At 36.3% G+C, this 20,441-nt stretch overlaps 1 protein-coding gene across 2 annotated transcripts; it reads left to right on the top strand.

Annotated features, from left to right (window-relative positions):
• The first annotated feature begins 13,877 nt into the window (after window positions 1–13,877).
• On the top strand, window positions 13,878–18,634 carry LOC120440361. Of its 2 annotated transcripts, XM_039612703.1 has the most exons (8): window positions 13,878–14,011; window positions 14,805–15,011; window positions 15,284–15,571; window positions 15,670–15,981; window positions 16,416–16,484; window positions 16,740–16,814; window positions 17,077–17,132; window positions 17,656–18,634. In XM_039612703.1, exons 1-8 carry the CDS (start codon window positions 13,972–13,974, stop codon window positions 17,947–17,949), a joined length of 1,341 nt encoding a protein of 446 aa, XP_039468637.1. In that variant the 5' UTR covers window positions 13,878–13,971; the 3' UTR covers window positions 17,950–18,634. The 2 variants fall into 2 exon arrangements, with proteins under 2 accessions (XP_039468637.1, XP_039468638.1); XM_039612704.1 differs by lacking the exon at window positions 16,416–16,484.
• Window positions 18,635–20,441: the final 1,807 nt, after the last annotated feature.

Raw genomic sequence — 20,441 nt, 5'->3', positions numbered from 1 at the left:
GGGACCTGGCAGAAATATATAGTAATAGTATGATTAAGCATAAATACTACATTTAGCAGAAATACTGTATTAAGCACAAATCCTATAAAAAGCAAAAATACTATATTAAGCACAAATCCTATAAAAAGCAGAAATACTATACTATGATTTGGTAGAAAACTATAATTAATCAGAAATACTATATTTGGCAGAAATACTATATTTAGCACAAATCTTGTAAAATAGCAGAAATAGTATGATTCAGCACAATAGTAATAACTTAAACAGAAAAATTGGAAAAGCAAAATGGACAGCTGAAAAATGCTGATCATGCTAAGGATCCTTCAAATGTACTTGTTAAATGAAAAAAAAAAACTCAGCAAAAAAAAGTATAACAGTCACACAATCACAAATATGGACACCTATGGAAACACACATGTACAGAGAGACACACAGGATCAAATTCAGTCAACCAGTCTAAATATATTGAATTTGAATCTTACAATGAGATCATCCCATAAAAAGGCTTGCTCTCTCTCTCTCTCTCTCTCTCTCTCTCTGTCACACACACACACACACACACACACACACACACACACACAGAGGGAGAGAGAAGAAACTTTCTAGGTCAGTCAAGCAGCCTGGGAGCTGCTGAATTTGAATCCACCAATCAGAGAGGCTGTGTACTTTTTCCCGCCAAAACAGGTGCAGCCGTTTTTACGTATTTGTGCCAAAACATAGTGTTTCTGCCATATTGTGGTACTACTACATTACAACATGAATACGGATTAAAGATGAAAGAAACTGGCAACAAATTCCTCCACTACAAACCAGTCTGATACCACTTCTTTGCAGTGTTCACGTTTACTAAGGCACTACCCAAAAGGCGCCACAAGAGGGCACTCCAACACAAGAGATGACCTATGCACACTGATGCACTTAGTAACAGTCAGCCTCCTTGAATTGGCAGAAATACTGTGATTTAGTAGTAATACTATAACATAACAGATATACTGTGATGTTGCAGACATAGTATGTTTTTGCACTACTCATTGGTAGTGAAAAAAATTAGCAATATAAATTACAGGTCTGTGAAAGTGTATAAATTTGTAGTGAAAAAAAAAATGTTGACCAAGGTGGGATTGAACCCACAACCTTTGAGCTGCAGAGCCGTGTCATTACTGATTGCGCCACCTGGAAAGGGTGCGGGCGGCTGAAAAACAAACACATCAGCAATCAGAAATAAAAGCGATTTCTCTTGAAAACACCTGAAAAAGCTGGGATTTGTGCTGAAAAGGGGTGAAAAAACTCAATTCTGCTGAAACGGGGTGAAGAAGAGGTGTTGGACTGTTGAGAAGAGTTAAATAAGTTGAACAGATATGTTTGGGTACAGATACTATGATTTGGTAATAATATTGTGTTTTAGCACAATTCCTGAGATTTGATTGAAATAATATGATTTAGAAGAAATATTATGACTTTGTACAAATACAATGTTTTGGCACAAATACCATGATATGGCAAAAATACTATGATTTAGCAGAAATACTATGATTGAGCAGAAGTACTAAGATGTAGTAAAAGTACTTTGATTTAACAGAAATGCAATTATGGAGGAGTAATACTTTAAAATGGGAAAAATATTGATACACACACAGATACACAGAGCCTAAAGGGAACAGTATTTGTGCCATGGAGTGTTAAGAAGAATCTGAGGTCCATATTAGAAAAGCTGCTAAAATCCTAAAAGTTTGCAGAATTGTAATAAATGATGAATATGAATTACTTGTCTGTGATAGTGTATTAATTTCTAGGAAAAAAAAAATGTTGACCAAGGTGGAATTGAACCCGTGATCTTTGGGCTGCCGACCGGCGTCATTACCAACTGTGCCACTGGGAAACAGAGCAGCGGTTTGGAAAACGGGAGATGAACTGTCAGATTTAGATCGCGGTGAGAGCGTAAAACGCCGATTTTGGAGTTACAATAAATCACGTAACTCCAAAACTAGGTGGGATAAACACAATTCTTGTACTGGGTGAATCAGCAGACTTTGCTGAACTTTCACTGCGATTTTCATTGCTCCTTTTACCTCCGTCGCGGAGATATGATGAGAGAAGAAACGGCTTCATTTTCAGAGTTTGAAAAGTGACAGGAGGACAGATTTCCACCCTCAAACAAACGTAATTTATGGCTTAACAGTAAGATGACTGTAAAACTGCTCTATGATTTACATGAAATACTTTGATTTAGAAGAAATTCTATAATCTAGCAAAAGCACTACAGCATAGAAGAAGTTATATCACTGAGCAGAATTACTAGGATTTAGCACAAACACTATGATTTGGCTCAAAAATCTTTATTTTGCAGTTATATTATGATTTGGCAGAAATACTATGAGCAGTAATAATATAACAGTACATAATACTGTTATTTTGTGGAAATACAATGCTTTATCACAAATACCATGATATGGCAAAAATACTATGATTCAGCAGAAATACTATGATTGAGCAGAAGTACTAAGATGTAGTAAAAGTACTTTGATTTAACAGAAATGCAATTATGGAGGAGTAATACTTTAAAATGGGAAAATATTGATACACACAGATACACAGAGCCTAAAGGGAACAGTATTTGTGCCATGGAGTGTTAAGAAGAATCTGAGGTCCATATTAGAAAAGCTGCTAAAATCCTAAAAGTTTGCAGAATTGTAATAAATGATGAATATGAATTACTTGTCTGTGATAGTGTATTAATTTCTAGGAAAAAAAAATGTTGACCAAGGTGGAATTGAACCCGTGATCTTTAGGCTGCCGACCGGCGTCATTACCAACTGTGCCACTGGGAAACAGAGCAGCGGTTTGGAAAACGGGAGATGAACTGTCAGATTTAGATCGCGGAGAGGCGTAAAACGCCGATTTTGGAGTTACAAAACGTCATGTAACTCCAGAAGTAGGTGGGATAGAAGCACAATTCTTGTACTGGGTGAATCAGCAGACTTTGCTGAACTTTCACTGCGATTTCCATTGCTCCTTTACCTCCGTCACGGAGATATGATGAGAGAAGAAACGGCTTCATTTTCAGAGTTTGAAAAGTGACAGGAGGACAGATTTCCACCCTCAAACAAACGTAATTTATGGCTTAACAGTAAGATGACTGTAAAAACTGCTCTATGATTTACATGAAATACTTTGATTTAGAAGAAATTCCATAATCTAGCAAAAGCACTACAGCATAGCAGAAGTTATATCACTGAGCAGAATTACTAGGATTTAGCACAAACACTATGATTTGGCTCAAAAATCTTTATTTTGCAGTTATATTATGATTTGGCAGAAATACTATGAGCAGTAATAATATAACAGTACATAATACTGTTATTTTGTGGAAATACAATGCTTTATCACAAATACCATGATATGGCAAAATACTATGATTCAGCAGAAATACTATGATTGAGCAGAAGTACTAAGATGTAGTAGAAGTACTTTGATTTAGCACAAATACTATTATGGAGGAGTAATACTTTAACATGGGAGAAATATTGATACACACACACATACACAGAGAGCAAAGTGTGCAGAGGCTGTTGAGAGTCTGGGCTTGGCATATCTAGGTCAGCTAAATTGGCTGCACCTGCTGTAATCAGCACTTACACAGACAGACACAGAGAGAGCTATGGGTTTTCTTCAGTGTATTTCTCACATTCAGGACTCCCCTCGAACAAATGGCCATAATTTCCTAACCGTAGGGGCTAGAATGCTCATTCTAACACCGTTTTGTTCAGAAGAGATGGGGAATCTGCAGGTCTTCATAATTCAGCGATAAAATATAAATTATTGAAGATATTTGACTTGTAATACACTGTAACTGAGTAGAGGCAAAGCAAAACTGCCTTGACTTGCCCTCAAACAATGCTTTCTAACTCTAAATCTATTTGGAGTATCGATATCATTCTTTCACTGTAAGAGACAGCAGGCTTTGGCGAACAGTCATGGAAATTTTCAGGTCTGTGTGGAAATCCATCAAAAAGATATGACGAGAGAAAAAAGTGCCTCATTTCCAGAGTTTGAAATCTGAAGACATCTGAGCGAGGGACGAATTTCCTACCCTCAAACAAACCCAATTCATGGCCAAATGGTAATAGGTGAGAAAGAAATTCTTGAATTGTGAGCGTCAGGAGTGTCTGAAGATATACTGGGACAAGCCTCATGTCTTAACTTCGCTTCGTTAAGGAGATATGACGATTCGAAAATGCCTCTCATTACAGAAATCAAGTGGTGATTTTGAACAAACTCTCCATTGACTTTCTATGGAGAGTTTTAAGACTTTGTGTTGGTCTGAGGAGATTTGCCAAAATTCTATAAATCTCACAACAATGATGGTGACATTTTCTGAAAGCCAGCAAAATACCTACGTTTTGATGTATAATTTGTGGAAGTTGAGTGAAAATTGAGCAAGTAGCAAGAAGTTGTTCGGACATGAAGAGAAGACTCACGAAACCTACAGTGGCACACTGAAAGCCAAGTGCATAGCAACCATAACAACGCATGTATTTTGTGAAAATCACAATTTTGCAACTCAAAACTTTAAGAGGATAAAAATAAAACGGTAAAAGATTTGAAAAAGCTGATTTATTCCTGAATAGCCCAATAGTTTGAGAACATTTTAAAGTTTGAATGGTTGTTCTACGTGAAAGTAGGAAAAAGTAGTTAAGTTTCAAAAACAAGCAAGTTTTAGCAGAATTATGGAAGTTTCCCATTCATTTCAATGGGACAAATTAAAGGAAAAAGCTTAATATTTTAAAAAGTATAATAGTATAAAATACCAAAAGATATAGCCATCATTAGCAGAAATAGCAGAATAGTTTAAAATTTGAACGGTGAAAATCGGCTGAAAATTGTGGAAGTAGATCCACGGCGAAAAGTGTCACGGAAGTCCTAAGAATAATAATAAAGAACTAGAAAATTTGCATTTCCTGCGAAAATGCTGTGTGGATGCCTTAACGCTGAAGCTGTCTGCTGAAAAGCTGAAAAAGATGAAAAGTTGCAAAAAGTTGTATGGTGGTGAAGAAACTGAAAATTCCGCTGAAAACAAGTGAAGAAGGAGATTGTTGCTTAAAAGTGGTGAAAAGCAAAAAATTCTACTGCAAAGGGGTAAAGACGGCGAAATTTTGCTAAAAAAGTGGTGAAAGAAACCCCTCCTATGTTGCCATGAGCAGGATTCGAACCCGGCCCTCCTGGTCTCAAGGCAGCTACTCATCTCACTGAGCCAAACTCATTCTCCCAATGAAGAGGTGGAGAGACTGACACTTTTGCTGAAATGAGCAGAAGCTGCTGAGAATTGTGCTGATAAGAGGAGAAAAGGCTGAAAATTTTGCAGAAAAGAGGTGAATCAGCAGAATTTCTGCAGAAAAGAGGTAAAGAAGCAGAAAGTTGCACTGAAAAGAGATGAATCAGCAGAATTTCTGCTCAAAAGAGGTTTTTTCTGAAAACAGCTGAGATTTGTGCTAATAAGAGGTGAAAAGGCTGAAAATTTTGCGGAAGAGGTGAATAAGCAGAATTTTCAGCAGAATTCTGCCGAAAAGATGTTTTTGCTGAAAATACCTGAAAAAGCAGGGACTTGTGCTGAAAAGTGGTGAAAAAAAAATACTGCCGTGAGCAGGATTTGAAACTGGCCCTCCTGGTCTCAAGGAAGCCACTCATCTCACTGAGCCAAACTCACTCTTGCAAAGAAGAGGTGGAGAGACTCATAATTCTGCTGAAATGAGCAGAAGCTGCTCAAACTTCTGCAGAAAAGAGGTGAATCAGCAGAATTTCTGCTGAAAAGAGGTAAAACAACCTGTTTCTGCTCAAATTCACCAATCAGAGGTACTGCCTCTGTCTGCTTCATCAGGTGGGTACTTGTATGTATTTCTGCCATGGAGCATTAACAAGAATCTGAGGTCCATATTAGAAAAGCTGCTAAAATCATAAAAGCGTGCGCTGAAAGAGATGAATCAGCAGAGTTTCTGCTGAAAAGAGTTGTTTTTTCTTTTCTGAATACAGCCAAAAGGCTGGAATTTGTGCTGAAAAGGGTGAAAAAATGAAAATTTTGCTGAAAAGGGGTGAAGAAGCTAAAGTATACCAAATCAAAGTATTTGTGCCAAAACATAGTGTTTCTGCCATATTGTGGTACTACTACATTACAACATGAATACGGATTAAAGATGAAAGAAACTGGCAACAAATTCCTCCACTACAAACCAGTCTGATACCACTTCTTTGCAGTGTTCACATTTACTAAGGCACTATCCAAAAGGCGCCACAAGAGGGCACTCCAACACAACAGATGACCTATGTACACTGATGCACTTAGTAACAGTCAGCCTCCTTGAATTGGCAGAAATACTGTGATTTAGTAGTAATACTATAACATAACAGATATACTGTGATGTTGCAGACAGACATAGTATGTTTTGCACTACTCATTTGTAGTGAAAGAAATTAGCAATATAAATTAGAGGTCTGGGATAGTGTATAAATTTGTAGGGAAAAAATGTTGACCAAGGTGGGATTGAACGCATACGACCTTTAAACTGCAGAGACGTGTCATTACTTACTCTACTGAAATGAGCAGAAGCTGCTGAGAATTGTGCTGATAAGAGGTGAAAAGGCTGAAAATTTTGCAGAAAAGAGGTGAATCAGCAGAATTTCTGCAGAAAAGAGGAGAAGGAGCAGAAACTTGCGCTGAAAAGAGATGAATCAGCAGAGTTTCTCCTTAAAAGAGTTTTTTTTTTCTGAAAACAGCCCCAAAAAATAGAATTTGTGCTGAAAAGGGTGAAAAAATGAAAATTTTGCTGAAAAGGGGTGAAGAAGCTAAAGTATACCAAATCAAAGTATTTGTGCCAAAACATAGTGTTTCTGCCATATTGTGGTATTTGTGCCACAAAAGTTACTACATTACAACATGAATACGGATTAAAGATGAAAGAAACTGGCAACAAATTCCTCCACTACAAACCAGTCTGATACCACTTCTTTGCAGTGTTCACGTTTACTAAGGCACTACCCAAAAGGCGCCACAAGAGGGCACTCCAACACAAGAGATGAGGTGAATGAGCAGAACTTCTGCAGAAAAGAGGCAGAACAAAGAGAAAACTGAAAACAGCTTTTGCCATGACCAGGATTTGAACCTGGCCCTTCTGGTCTCAAGGTAGCTGCTCATCTCACTGAACCAAACTCATTCTCACAAAAGCAAGAGATGGAGCAACTGACAATTTTGCTAAATGAGCAGAAGCTGCTGAGAACTGTGCTGAGAAGAAGTGAAAAGGCTGAAAATTTTGCAGAAAAGAGGTGAATCAGCAGAATTTCTGCAGAAAAGAGGTAAAGAAGCAATAAGTTGCGCTGAAAAGAGATGAATCAGCAGAGTTTCTGCTCAAAAGAGTTTTTTTTCTGAAAACAGCTGAGATTTGTGCTGATAAGAGGTGAAAAGGCTGAACATTTTGCAGAAAAGAGGTGAATCAGCAGAATTTCTGCAGAAAAGAGCTAAAGAAGCAATAAGTTGCGCTGAAAAGAGATGAATCAGCAGAGTTTCTGCTCAAAAGAGTTTTTTTTCTGAAAACAGCTGAGATTTGTGCTGATAAGAGGTGAAAAGGCTGAACATTTTGGAGAAAAGAGGTGAATCAGCAGAATTTCTGCAGAAAAGAGCTAAAGAAGCAATAAGTTGCGCTGAAAAGAGATGAATCAGCAGAGTTTCTGCTCAAAAGAGTTTTGTTTTTCTGAAAACAGCCAAAAAAGCTGGAATTTGTGCTGAAAAGGGGTGAAAAAAATGAAAATTTTGCCTACAGGGGTGAAGAAGCTAAAGTATACCAAATCAAAGTATTTGTGCCAAAACATAGTGTTTCTGCCATATTGTGGTACTACTACATTACAACATGAATACGGATTAAAGATGAAAGAAACTGGCAACAAATTCCTCCACTACAAACCAGTCTGATACCACTTCTTTGCAGTGTTCACGTTTACTAAGGCACTACCCAAAAGGCGCCACAAGAGGGCACTCCAACACAAGAGATGACCTATGTACACTGATGCACTTAGTAACAGTCAGCCTCCTACTTAGCCATTACGTAATACAGCGATATTACAGTGTACAAATTCACATAAATTTGCAGGGGAAAAAAAAAAGCAGGAACAAGCCCAAAACAATAAAATAACTGGGCTGCCATAGCTTATTGCTAACTAGCGCATACGCTAAAGGTAACTAAAACCAATACCAACCAATGTTTTTGCAGAAACACTGTAATTTCACTCAAATACTATGAAATAGCAGTAATACTATGATTTGGCAGAAATACTATGTCTTTGCAGAAACACTGTAATTTCACTCAAATAATATGAAATAGCAGTAATACTATGATTTGGCAGAAATACTATGTTTCAGTACAAATACTATGACAAAGCAGAAATACTATGACTTAGAAGTAATACTATAACAAAAGGATTCCTCAAAATACTATGAAATTGCAGTAATTCTATGATTTGGCAGAAATACTGTACTTGTTACAAATACAATGCTTTGGTACAAATACTATATTTTGATTTCAATACTATGATTTGGCACGAGTAGTATGATTTAGTACAAATACTACGAATTGGCAGAAATACTGTGACTTAGTAGTAATACTATAACATAACAGATATACTATGATTTTGCAGACAGTCTATGTTTTTGCACAACTAGCACAATATGGCAGAAATACTATGATTTGGCACAAGTACTATGATTTAGTACAAATACTCTTATTGGCACAAATACTATGTTTCAGTACAAATACTACGATTTGGCAATAATACTGGGTTTTAGCACAACTACTGAGATTTGGGTGAAATACCATGATTTAGAAGAAATACTATGACTTCATTACAAATACAATGTTTTGGTTCAAATAATATGATTTGCAAAAATACTATGATTTGGCACAAGTACCATGATTTAGTACAAATACTACAGTTTCGCTCAAATACTATGAAATTGCAGTGATACTATGATTTTGAAGGAATACTATGATTTGGTAGAAATACTATGCCTTAGTAGTAATACTATAACATAGCAGATATAATGTGATTTTGCAGACATAGTATGTTTTTGCACAAATACTACGATTTAAGCTCAAATACTATGGAATTGCAGTAATACTATGATTTGGAATACTATGATTTGATAGGAATACTATGCCTTAGTAGTAATACTATAACATAACAGATATACTATGATTTTGCAGAAATTCTATGTTTTGCACAAATACTACAATTTGGCAGAAATACTATGTTTGGGCAGTAATACTATGATTTGCTATAAATACTATGATTTGGCACATATACTATAATCAGCAGATATACTATAACATAACAGAAATTCTACGACTTAGTAGTAACACTATAATATAACAGAAATTTTAACTGGACACAAATAACATGATTTGCCCCAAAACCATGATTTGGCAAAAAAAACCATGATTTGGCACAAATACGATGATATTGCAGAAATACTATGATTGGGTACAAATACTATGATTTGGCACAAGTACTATGAATAAGTACAAATACTATGATTTGGCAGAAATACTATGACTTAGCAGAAATACTATGTTTTAACATAAATAATATCTTTTGACAGAAATTTCTGCTAAAGGTACTATTTCTGCTTTTTAGCAGAAATACTGTAATTTTGCATAAACACTATGATTTGGGATAAATACTATGATTTGGCAGATATACTATATTCAGCAAATATACTATAACATAACAGACATTCCTCCACTTAGTAGTAATCTCATAACATAAAATAAATATTATGGTTCTGCCCCAAAACCATGATTTGGCACAAATACCATGATTTGTCAAAAATACTACGATTTAGCAGAAATACTATGATTGAGCAGAAGTACTAACATGTAGTAGAAGTACTTTGATTTAGCACAAATACTATTATGGAGGAGTAATACTTTAACATGGGAGAAATATTGATACTCACACACACATACACAGAGAGCAAAGTGTACAGTGGCTGTTAAGAGTCTGTGCTTGGTATATCTAGGTCAGCTAAATTGGCTGCACCTGCTGTAATCAGCACTTACACACACAGACACAGAGAGAGGTATAAGTTTTCTGCAGTGTATTTCTCACATTCAGGATTCCCCTCGAACAAATGGCCATAATTTCCTAACCGTAGGAGCTAGAACGGTCATTCTGACACCGCTTTTGTTCAGAAGAGATGGGGAATCTGCAGGTCTTCATAATTCAGAGATAAAATATAAATTATTGAAGATATATGACTTGTAACACACTGTAACTGAGTAGAGGCAAAGCAAAACTGCCTTGACTTGCCCTCAAACAACGTTTTGTAACTCTAAATCTATATGGAGCATCAAAATCATTCTTTCACCGTAAAGAAACAGCAGGCTTTGGTGAACAGTCATGGAAATTTTCAGGTCTCTGTTGAAATCCATCAAAAGATATGACGAGAGAAAAAGTGCCTCATTTCCAGAGTTTGAAATCTGAAGAGATCTGAGCAAGGCACGAATTTCCTACCCTCAAACAAGTGTAACTCATCTCAAAACGGTAATAGGTGGGAAAAAAATTCTTGAATTGTGAGCATCAGGGATGTCTGAAGATATATGGGCACAAGCCTCATGTCTCAACTTTGTTTCGTTAAGGAGATATGACGATTTGAAAATGCCTCTCATTAGAGAATTCCAGCGCTGATTTTGAAGAAACTCTCCATTGAGTTTCTATGGAGAGTTTTGAGACTTTATGTTACTCTGAGGAGATTTGCAAAAATCTATAAGTCCCACAACAATGATGGTGACATTTTCTGAAAGCCAGCAAAAATACCTACGTTTTGATGTATAATTTGTGGGGGTTGAGTGGAAATTGAGCGAGTAGCAAGAAGTCGTTCAGACATGAAGAGAAAATTCAGAAAGGACGAGTGCACACTCTGAGTTAATTGCATAGCAACCATAACAACGCATGTATTTTCTGAAAATCCCAATTTTGCAACTGAAAACTTAAAGAGGTATAAAATTAAAACGGTAGAAGATCTGAAAAAGCTGAATCACACAGAAATAGCCCAATAGTCTGAGAACATTTTAAAGTTTGAATGGAGTTTCTAGGTGAAAGTATGACAAAGTAGTTAAGTTTCAAAAACAAGCAAGTTTTAGCAGAATTTCTGAAGATTTCCATTCATTTCAATGGGACAAATTAAAGGAAAAAGTGTAATATTTTAAAAAGTATAACAGTAGTAAACACCAAAAGTCATAGCAAACATTAGCAGAAAGAGCAGAACAGTATAGAGTTTGAGCGGAGAAAATCGGCTGAAAACTGAGGCAGTAGTTAAACGGCAAAAAACGTGCGGAAGCAACTTGAAGAATAATAATAAAGAAGAAAGAGAAACAGGATCTCAATAGTGTGGAAGCCCTTTTAGGGCATCCACACAATAAAGAGAAACAGGAACTCAATAGTGTGGATGCCTCCAGCATCCACACAATAATAAAGAATAAAGAGAAACAGGAACTCAATAGTGTGGAAGCCCTTTGAGGGCATCCACACAATTATGCTGTCAACAGAGTTACTGAACTTCATTTTGTGGGGGTGGTAATATTGGATGATGAATTAAGATGGAAATGTCATAGTGAACATGTTAGAAAAAAGATGGTTAAAAATATTTATATTTCGGGTAATGTCAGAGATACTAGATTTTAAGGCAATGCATATTTTATATTTCTCACTAATTTCCCCCTATCTCAATTATTGTCTTGAAGTGTGGGGGAATACATATGTGAGTAATATAAAACCTTTATACTTGTTACAGTGTTACGTCTCTCTGCAGCCCTAATCATCTCAGTGTGTTCAGCTGGTGCTAATTGGCCACACCTAGGCAGGTGTGGATAAAAGCATACCTGAGGCAAGCTTCCCAGGGAAAGCTCACTTGTCTTTGCCTTGGTGGCACCAGCTATTTAAGCCAACCTCCTTCTCGCTAACACTCTGCTATTCATCTCTTTTTTTTATGTTGCGGCCTTTGAGCCAGGTCATAATGACAGAAGAAAGCGGTATGAATGGTTCATAATGTTAAATAGAGAGATCAAACAAATAAACTGTTTATAAAATTGAAATCGCTGAAATTAGAAGATTTAGTGAAACTACAGACATTATTAATTATGTTCAAGGCAAATAATAATACATTACCTCTTAAGTTACAAAGCTTGTTTGTATTGTGTTCAGGAAGTGGGGACAGTAGAAGGAAGTTTTATTTTAAGCATTAGTCTGCCAGGACCACAAATCACAACAACAGTCGCCTCAAGGCGCTTTATATTGCACAGTAGATCGTACAATAATAAATACAGAGAAAAACCCAACAATCATATGACCCCCTATGAGCAAGCACTTTGGCGACAGTGGGAAGGAAAAACTCCCTTTTAACAGGAAGAAACCTCCAGCAGAACCAGGCTCAGGGAGGGGCAGGGCCATCTGCTGCGACCGGTTGGGGTGAGAGAAGGAAAACAGGATAAAGACATGCTGTGGAAGAGAGACAGAGATTAATAACAGATATGATTCAATGCAGAGAGGTCTATTAACACAGTGAGTGAGAAAGGTGACTGGAAGGGAAAAACTCAATGCATCATGGGAATCCCCGGCAGCCTACGTCTATTGCAGCATAACTAAGGGAGGATTCAGGGCCACCTGGTCCAGCCCTAACTATATGCTTTAGCAAAAAGGAAAGTTTGAAGCCTAATCTTAAAAGTAGAGATAGTGTCTGTCTCCTGAATCCAAACTGGAAGCTGGTTCCACAGAAGAGGGGCCTGAAAACTGAAGGCTCTGCCTCCCATTCTACTTTTAAATACTCTAGGAACAACAAGTAGGCCTGCAGTGCGAGAGCGAAGTGCTCTAATGAGGTGATATGTTACTACAAGGTCATTAAGATAAGATGGGGCCTGATTATTTTAAGACCTTGTATGTGAGGAGCAGGATTTTGAATTCAATTCTGGATTTAACAGGAAGCCAATGAAGGGAAGCCAATACAGGAGAAATATGCTCTCTCTTTCTAGTCCCTGTCAGGACTCTTGCTGCAGCATTTTGGATTAGCTGAAGGCTTTTCAGGGAGTTTTTAGGACATCCTGATAATAAAGAATTACAGTAGTCCAGCCTGGAAGTAATAAATGCATGAACTAGTTTTTCAGCATCCCTCTGAGACAGGATATTTCTAACTTTAGAGATGTTGCGCAAATGAAAGAAAGCAGTCTTACACATTTGTTTAATATGTGCGTTGAAGGACATGTCCTGGTCAAACATGACTCCAAGGTTCCTCACAGTGTTACTGGAGGCCAAGGTAATGCCATCCAGAGTAAGAATCTGGTTAGATACCATATTTCTAAAATTTCCAGGGCCGAGTACAAAAACCTCAGTTTGATCTGAATTTAGAAGCAGAAAATCCCAGTGATTTTATGCCCATTCACTTTGACACCAACACATTACTACCTTCTTGATCTGTGCAAAAACAAAGTTTTAATCTAATCTAATCTAAGTTTATGTCTAATCATAAAAGTAGCTACAAATTCTATTTTCTTAAACAAATATAATTGCAATACTTACAATATGTACAAAAGTAACAAATCTACCTCCTCTAGATACAGGTGTGCACACAAAGCAGAACAGGCCAACTCTGGCAGTCTCGACTGGTCCCATTTTTCAGTCGCCCCATTCGGTTTCTAACAAATGGTCAGCAGCCAGCTGGAGCTTAAGCAATCATAACACAGAAGAACAAATGAACACAACCACTCTGAGGGGTGGAGCAGTAAAAAAAAATGCATGTAATCTATAAGAGGAAGAGTGTATGCTTAGAAAGTGCAAAGGGGAAGTACAGACAGAAAGTCAGAAGACTAAATTTTGACCAACAGACCGGAGAGACAAACTAACTGCAGATAAATAAGCCTTCAAACCAAAACCAACACGATGAAGTTACTGCTAATGCTCATCCTCCTACTGATATCAGGTGAGGAGATCAGAACAGATATGATGCAATAATAATAGCTATGTTGTAAATTATATTATATTATGTTATGTTATGTTATGTATTTTTAATCCCTTTTGCGTCATAGCGTCCAACAGTTAACATTAATATACGATCCTACGACTCCTTCTGTGGAATTTGCCTGCAGACTAAACCTCTTCTGCTTCAATTCTGTTTTTATTTTTAGTCTTTACTCTCAGAGCTTTAAACACCACGAGACTGCAGCAAAAACTGATGAAATACTTGAGTATAATCAATCAGATTCTCCAGTTTCGTAATGATTGAGTTTTGATATTGATAAATATTTTAATTCACACAGAAGCTTTCTCTTCTGGATTTAAATGCACTAAAGTTTATTACTATAATTTAGAAGCTCTTTTTCAATTCTTCTAAATTATAGTAACAAACCAAAGTAGCCAATTTGTTACTTTAAGCTGTTAAACAGCTTTGTGTCACTGCGTGTCTTGATTGCCAACGTAGGGTAAATGATTGTAAATAAAGAAAGATACTCTGGGTGTGATCAACTCGCTTAACAGTGCACGGCCCAGAACTCACGCATCTCATATGACCAGAAATAGAAGAAACTTATAGTATGAGCTTTAGTAGTAGTATAAGTGTAAAACTTATAGTATTTATATTTTGTTGTTTTCATAGAATTGCAACAGAGTACAGAATTTTTTTGTTACATTTATATAAAAAAGTGTCTTTAAGATGATTGCATCGACCCCTGTGATTATTTTACAATGACTGACATGATGTGAGTGTTTGTCTTTAGATTGTGAGTCAGAAATGAAGAGATTCACATCAGAATGGGCTGAATTCACCTGCAACTGTCAAAAAACACATGGAAAATGTCAAATGGTCCGTGTAGCTGATCGTGGCTCAAAAACTGGAAAAAAGACTCTCAGAGTAATCCTCAAACAAGTTGAGAACAAGGACCCCAAAAAGAATGATGACAAAAAAGAACTGAAATTTAAACTTGGTAAGAGACTCACTTTCAAATTCAAGAGTTTTTATTTGTTGTTTGTTTGTTTTTACTGTGTAAAACAATATTTTTAAAAGAATCAACAATAAAAAAGACAAACAAAAAAGCTTCCTATAGTAAAAATTGTTACTTTTTATCTGCCAATTCAAGAAATTACACTTATTATTAATGCACAATTTAAAAAAAATTTTATTTACTTACTTACTCATTTCCTACAACCATTTTGTAAGAATTGTTTAAGTTTTTCTTTGTTGTTTGTTTCTTTGCAGAGGAAAATGGCTGTCCAAAGCAATTCAATCAAACTGCATACAAAAAAGCTAAAACCACCATCAGATGCAATCGTCCTGAAAATAAATCTGAGTTGTGGTTTTTCTGCAAAGAGAACTCTTCTGTCTGTAACAACATTTTATCAGACAGAATATCCTTTCACACAAACACATACAGTGTCTCCATCAGTGACGTGTCCATTGAGGACAAGGGTGTCTACTGGTGTGGAGTAAAGTTCACTGAGAACAATCATCATGTCGCACTCACAAAAGTAAAATTGAAAGTTGAAGGTGAGTAAATTCACATGTTCAGCCCCTGAGGTCTAAATTTTAGGAAATGGCACAATTAAAATACTGTCTGCTGGCAAATGCTTTCATTCTTTCTTTAGAGATTAAAAATGTCAAAAGAAGCCCAGTTGTTGGACAGAACTTCACTTACTGGTGTAAATACAACCAGACTGTCTCCTCAACAACAAAGTTCATCTGTAAGGGAGAAGATCCATCCATATGTCAAGCTCTCGTAAACACCAGGCAGCCTGGTGTGAACAAGAGGTTTTTCATGACTGATAACACAAAAGAGAAAAACATCACGATAACAGTGAGAGAAGTAACAGCAGCAGACAGCGGGACGTACTGGTGTGGAGCGGAAACAAAACAACAACAACGCAGCAACAAGTTCTTCAACAGACTGTTCCTGACAGGTGAGACGTGCTGTTTTATTCTGTGGCTGTCATCTGACCCATGGTCATTAAGCACAGGACAGACATATGTTTTTTTTATTATACATTATTCATAATAACTATTAGAAATAAACTGTATGAACCCTTAAACTGCATACTTACACAAACATAGTAACATACAAAAGTTTTACATGACAGGAAGCTGTTTGAGCTTTATGACAGGAAACTAATAATAATAAATGTTTTTTCTCTCAGCAACAAAGCGCAATGTTTTAAAAAATTATCAAGATGAATTTTAAAAAGCTGTGACATTTAAGCAAGAATGTCAATTTATTAACAAAACCATCCCACCAGAGATGACAACACAAGAAGAAATCAAAGCAATAAACACAAGAAAAACACTTTTAATTTGCAAACTTCAAGAGATATTTTTTATTTTTATTTTTTGCTTTCAGTACAACCAGCACCACCTTCATCCTCTACCCCTTTAACTACAACAACCACTACAACTGCTAAGAGTCATGGTGAGACAGTAGAGCTGGAGATGTGCATTTTTTACATTTAATTTATGAATTCTTTCATATGCAACATGAACCAAAGGCTCTGCTGCGAGTCGTTGTGAGATGTGTGATACACCCTGAAAATTCTGCTGCTCATAACAAATGGGGAAGTTTCAAGATGGTCACGCATATTAAAACATTCACTTTGTTTTTATACTTTTTTCTTTCAATTGTTCAACAAAGACAGTTTGAGACGTTTATTCTGGTTTTGTGTTGCAGTCACCTTTGGGATTACCACTGCTGTGATCATCGGCGTGGCTGTGTTTCTGATCGGTTTCTTTCTTATTTACATACGTGAGAACATGCATTATTGCACATCATGAAACACAACTACATACAGGCCATTTTTAGCCACATAAACACACCCATGTACTTCTCTATTTGTACAAATGGCAGGATGGATGAAATTTATAAAGTAATGTCTGCTGCTAAAATTTCAAGTTAATAATAGTTTGAAAATTTCTATTTAAATCATACTGAACAAAACCAAACTATTAGAAAATACTCAACATGTGATTGTGCTTGTTTCTTAATTTTTCTTACTTGTTTCTGCCAGGAGTTTCATGTATAAAAAACAAAGGAATTAGTGCATCATTGCAGCACGTCAAAGAGGTTAGTGTGAAAATGTCTTTAATATAACTGGTGCACAGAGTCTGACCCAGTGATCATGGATGAATGAACAGAGCTGCACACACGCAGATGTCGACTTACAAAAGTGTTCTAGTCAGGCGTCTCTTATAAAGCTTCAAATGTTTTTCACATTATTGTAATTAAGAAAAAAATGTTTTAATACATCTGAATAACAATGAAATTAATAACAGCAACTCAACACATCAAAACCAAACTTCTTTGAGAATAATTTCAGAAAATATTTAAACTACAGTTTGAATTTGCTAAATTACGTAATATCTCTCTCTCTCTCTCTCTCTCTCTCTCTCTCTCTCTCTCTATATATATATATATATATATATATATATATATATATATATATATATATATATATATATATATATATATAACTGATGGCTTTTTATCTTATTAGCCGTTCTGAGAATAATTTGCATGTATATTGTTAATTTTTAGGATGCTATGTGTCGTTTTTTTTAACTTAATTTGTCATCGCATTCAATTGCAGGACTCTGCCTATGAGGAAATCCAGGAGCGCCTCCAGACGCCAGGAAATGCAGTGGACTCGATTTATGTCACTGCCGGCAGGTACACAGATGTTACCTCCTTACATTACTCTACCATCAACTTTCAGAGCCGCTCTCAGGAAGCTGGTGGTGAGGAAGTGAATCCCAGCACGTCTGCCTGTGAATATTCTACTGTGGATTTCAGAAAATGTCCAGATAACTCAACCATCACTCAACCATCCAGACCAGCAGAGGAGAATCTCTACTCAGCAGTCAATGAGCTAGAGCAAATATGACAATAAGATCAGCTCTGTCAGAAACTTCTAGATGATTTCAGCAATATACATCCGACTTGTAGAATTAGTTTTAGTGAAAATGTGTTTAGTGTTAATGTGATGTTATGATTAAATAAGATTAAATAAGACTGAGGGGTTCAGTAACTTGTATTAGGATGTTGAAAATTTGGTTCAGAATGAAGAGTTAGTAAAACAAACTGTAAAACTATGTAGCTGCAAAAACCGCGTATAACCACGAGGAGAGAGAGGTTTTGACTGACTGCTGTATATAGATAGATAGATAGATAGTGTTAAATCCTTAATTCTTTAATCTTTGGGCTGAAGGAAGGACAACACTCAGTGTATAAACGCTCAATCAACAATCTCTTTATTCCATACAACACTTTTGAGCATGAACCATCCGGAGGGGAAATGAGCGCGGGAGGGTGTCCGCCTGATCTCGAAGTGTCTGAGCGTTTCTCACATTCTTATAGCTTCACCCCCCCTCCAAAGTCATAAAACCTAAACATCCACATTCTTTCTCTCTCTCCTCTCAGTGAGCCTAAGGTATGACCTTGGCTTCCTGTGCAGTATGCTCTGTTCTTTTCTAATCAGACAAATAAGGCCACGACTCTCTGAAAACAGTATTTCTTATAACTCAGCAGTAATGCATCATAAAACAATATCATTCATTCACAATAAATCAGCAGTCTAATGTAATACAAATCAGTTTAATAAATGTAATAGTTATCACCTTCTTCTAAGTCAGGAGAATAATGCAAACTAAAACTACATAATGATTTCACAATCTTTAATTAGGGGTATAATGTGGCATAAGATAATATAATAATCTCACAATATATAGATAGATAGATTTTAGTTGGACAGGGTGGGATTAAGTGAGCGTATGCTTCTTCACATTTCTTTTTGACACCTCTGCTTTACATAATAGATTTTTAAAGATGAATGTCATTTGTTTTTTTGCTTTTGAACCACAGATTCACGACAGGGTCATTCCTGCTGTGGCTCTCTGTTTGTATGTGATGGTGTTGTTACTGTTTCAAGTCACTTCAAACAAATTGTGCTACAACAAGTCAGCTGAGCTGTTATTAAACTGTTATTGAGTTGACATCTTTATTTACTCTTACTGACTGGGCGAAAAGGAGCAATGGATCATGAAGAAAAATCTGTGTTATGTTAGTATGTCGCTGTGCATTCATAAAATCTGAATGCATGACTACTCATATTTATCTATGTCATGCAACTTTCAAGTCACATTTTCTCTACGCTGCATAAATTCAAGCCAGTGATGAAGAACCAAAAACTGCAGTTCCTCTAATGACCACCTGACGTTGTCTAGATAGCGATTGGTCCCCAAAGACGTCTGTGTTAAAACACTCAACTTTACAGAAGAAATAAAGATGTTTTGTTCGCTAATGTCACATTGAAATGATACTCAAGGAAGATTAATACAAGTGAAATATTTAATATACTATAATAGTATTTCTGATGATAATTAGCACGGCCCGGTGTGTTCTGCTGAAGCTCCTCAAATACAAACTGTCAGCTTTTGCGTTTTTTCAACCAAACATTTTTATTTTAAGCTTGTTGTTCATCATCAGCACCTTGCTAGCAAGCCAACCACCCAGCTCTATTTACAATAAGATCTTTCTCATTTTATTTCAAATACAATCACAAAATCAAAAACATAAAATGCAGAAATTATTGCATGGTTCATGCTAAATAGAAATGATGATTCGTGGCCAAAATCACTAAAATACAATGATAGAACCTTTCTTTTTTTTAATGTGTCTGAAGAGGAATGGAGCACAAAGGAAAATAAATGGGGTTAGTATGTCACTGTGTAGCATAAAATTGTACTACATAATATCTACACAAAAAAGCACAGCACACTACCACACTCAGTGAAAATTCACCATCCAAGGCTGAGAAGTTAAGCCAACACTCAAGTACCAAAAGCTGCAGCTCCTCTAATGACTAATTCAGGTTTTCTCCAAATAGACTCCTGTGTTAAACCTCTCAACTTTATGGCAGAAGATGGAGACCATGGTGATGGTCTCCACAGCTTAATGTTACCTTTAACACATTTTTTCTGTTCCCTTTTTACTTGCACGTTGCCTTTAAGCATGTTCCGTATGTGTTTATGTATTGCCCTGGCCCTGATTATATGAAACTAGCATTTACATAAATCATTTCATTAGTTAAAAAGCAGAGAGATGCCAGTTAACACAACTTTCATCTGAGAGAAAGATGCCGCTGCTACTAGTACTGTTCAAAGAGGCAGACGAACATCTTAGATCCAACATTTAACAGCTGAAGATTAATAACATTTAAATTATAAATATGTTTGACAAGTATTTTTGTTGATAGTTAGCGAGGCTGCAGCACAGGTGGTCCTTCTGTTGTCTCAAAAACTTGCTAAACAGTTTTTACATTTAATCGACAAGTCTTATTTAAAACCTGTAATTCACTTCAGAGCATCACACTTTACA

Source organism: Oreochromis aureus, linkage group 5 (genome assembly GCF_013358895.1).
Source record: "Oreochromis aureus strain Israel breed Guangdong linkage group 5, ZZ_aureus, whole genome shotgun sequence".
Classification (NCBI taxonomy): Eukaryota; Metazoa; Chordata; class Actinopteri; order Cichliformes; family Cichlidae; genus Oreochromis; species Oreochromis aureus.
This window is presented reverse-complemented; position numbering and strand designations above follow the sequence as displayed.

Bases quoted from the DNA above. Each gene is read 5' to 3' on its own strand.
- LOC120440361 (XM_039612703.1), top strand. From the start codon at position 13,972: ATGAAGTTACTGCTAATGCTCATCCTCCTACTGATATCAG. The intron at 15,572-15,669 runs GTGAGTAAATTC...TTCTTTCTTTAG, and splicing joins AGTAAAATTGAAAGTTGAAG to AGATTAAAAATGTCAAAAGA. The intron at 17,133-17,655 runs GTTAGTGTGAAA...ATTCAATTGCAG, and splicing joins CATTGCAGCACGTCAAAGAG to GACTCTGCCTATGAGGAAAT.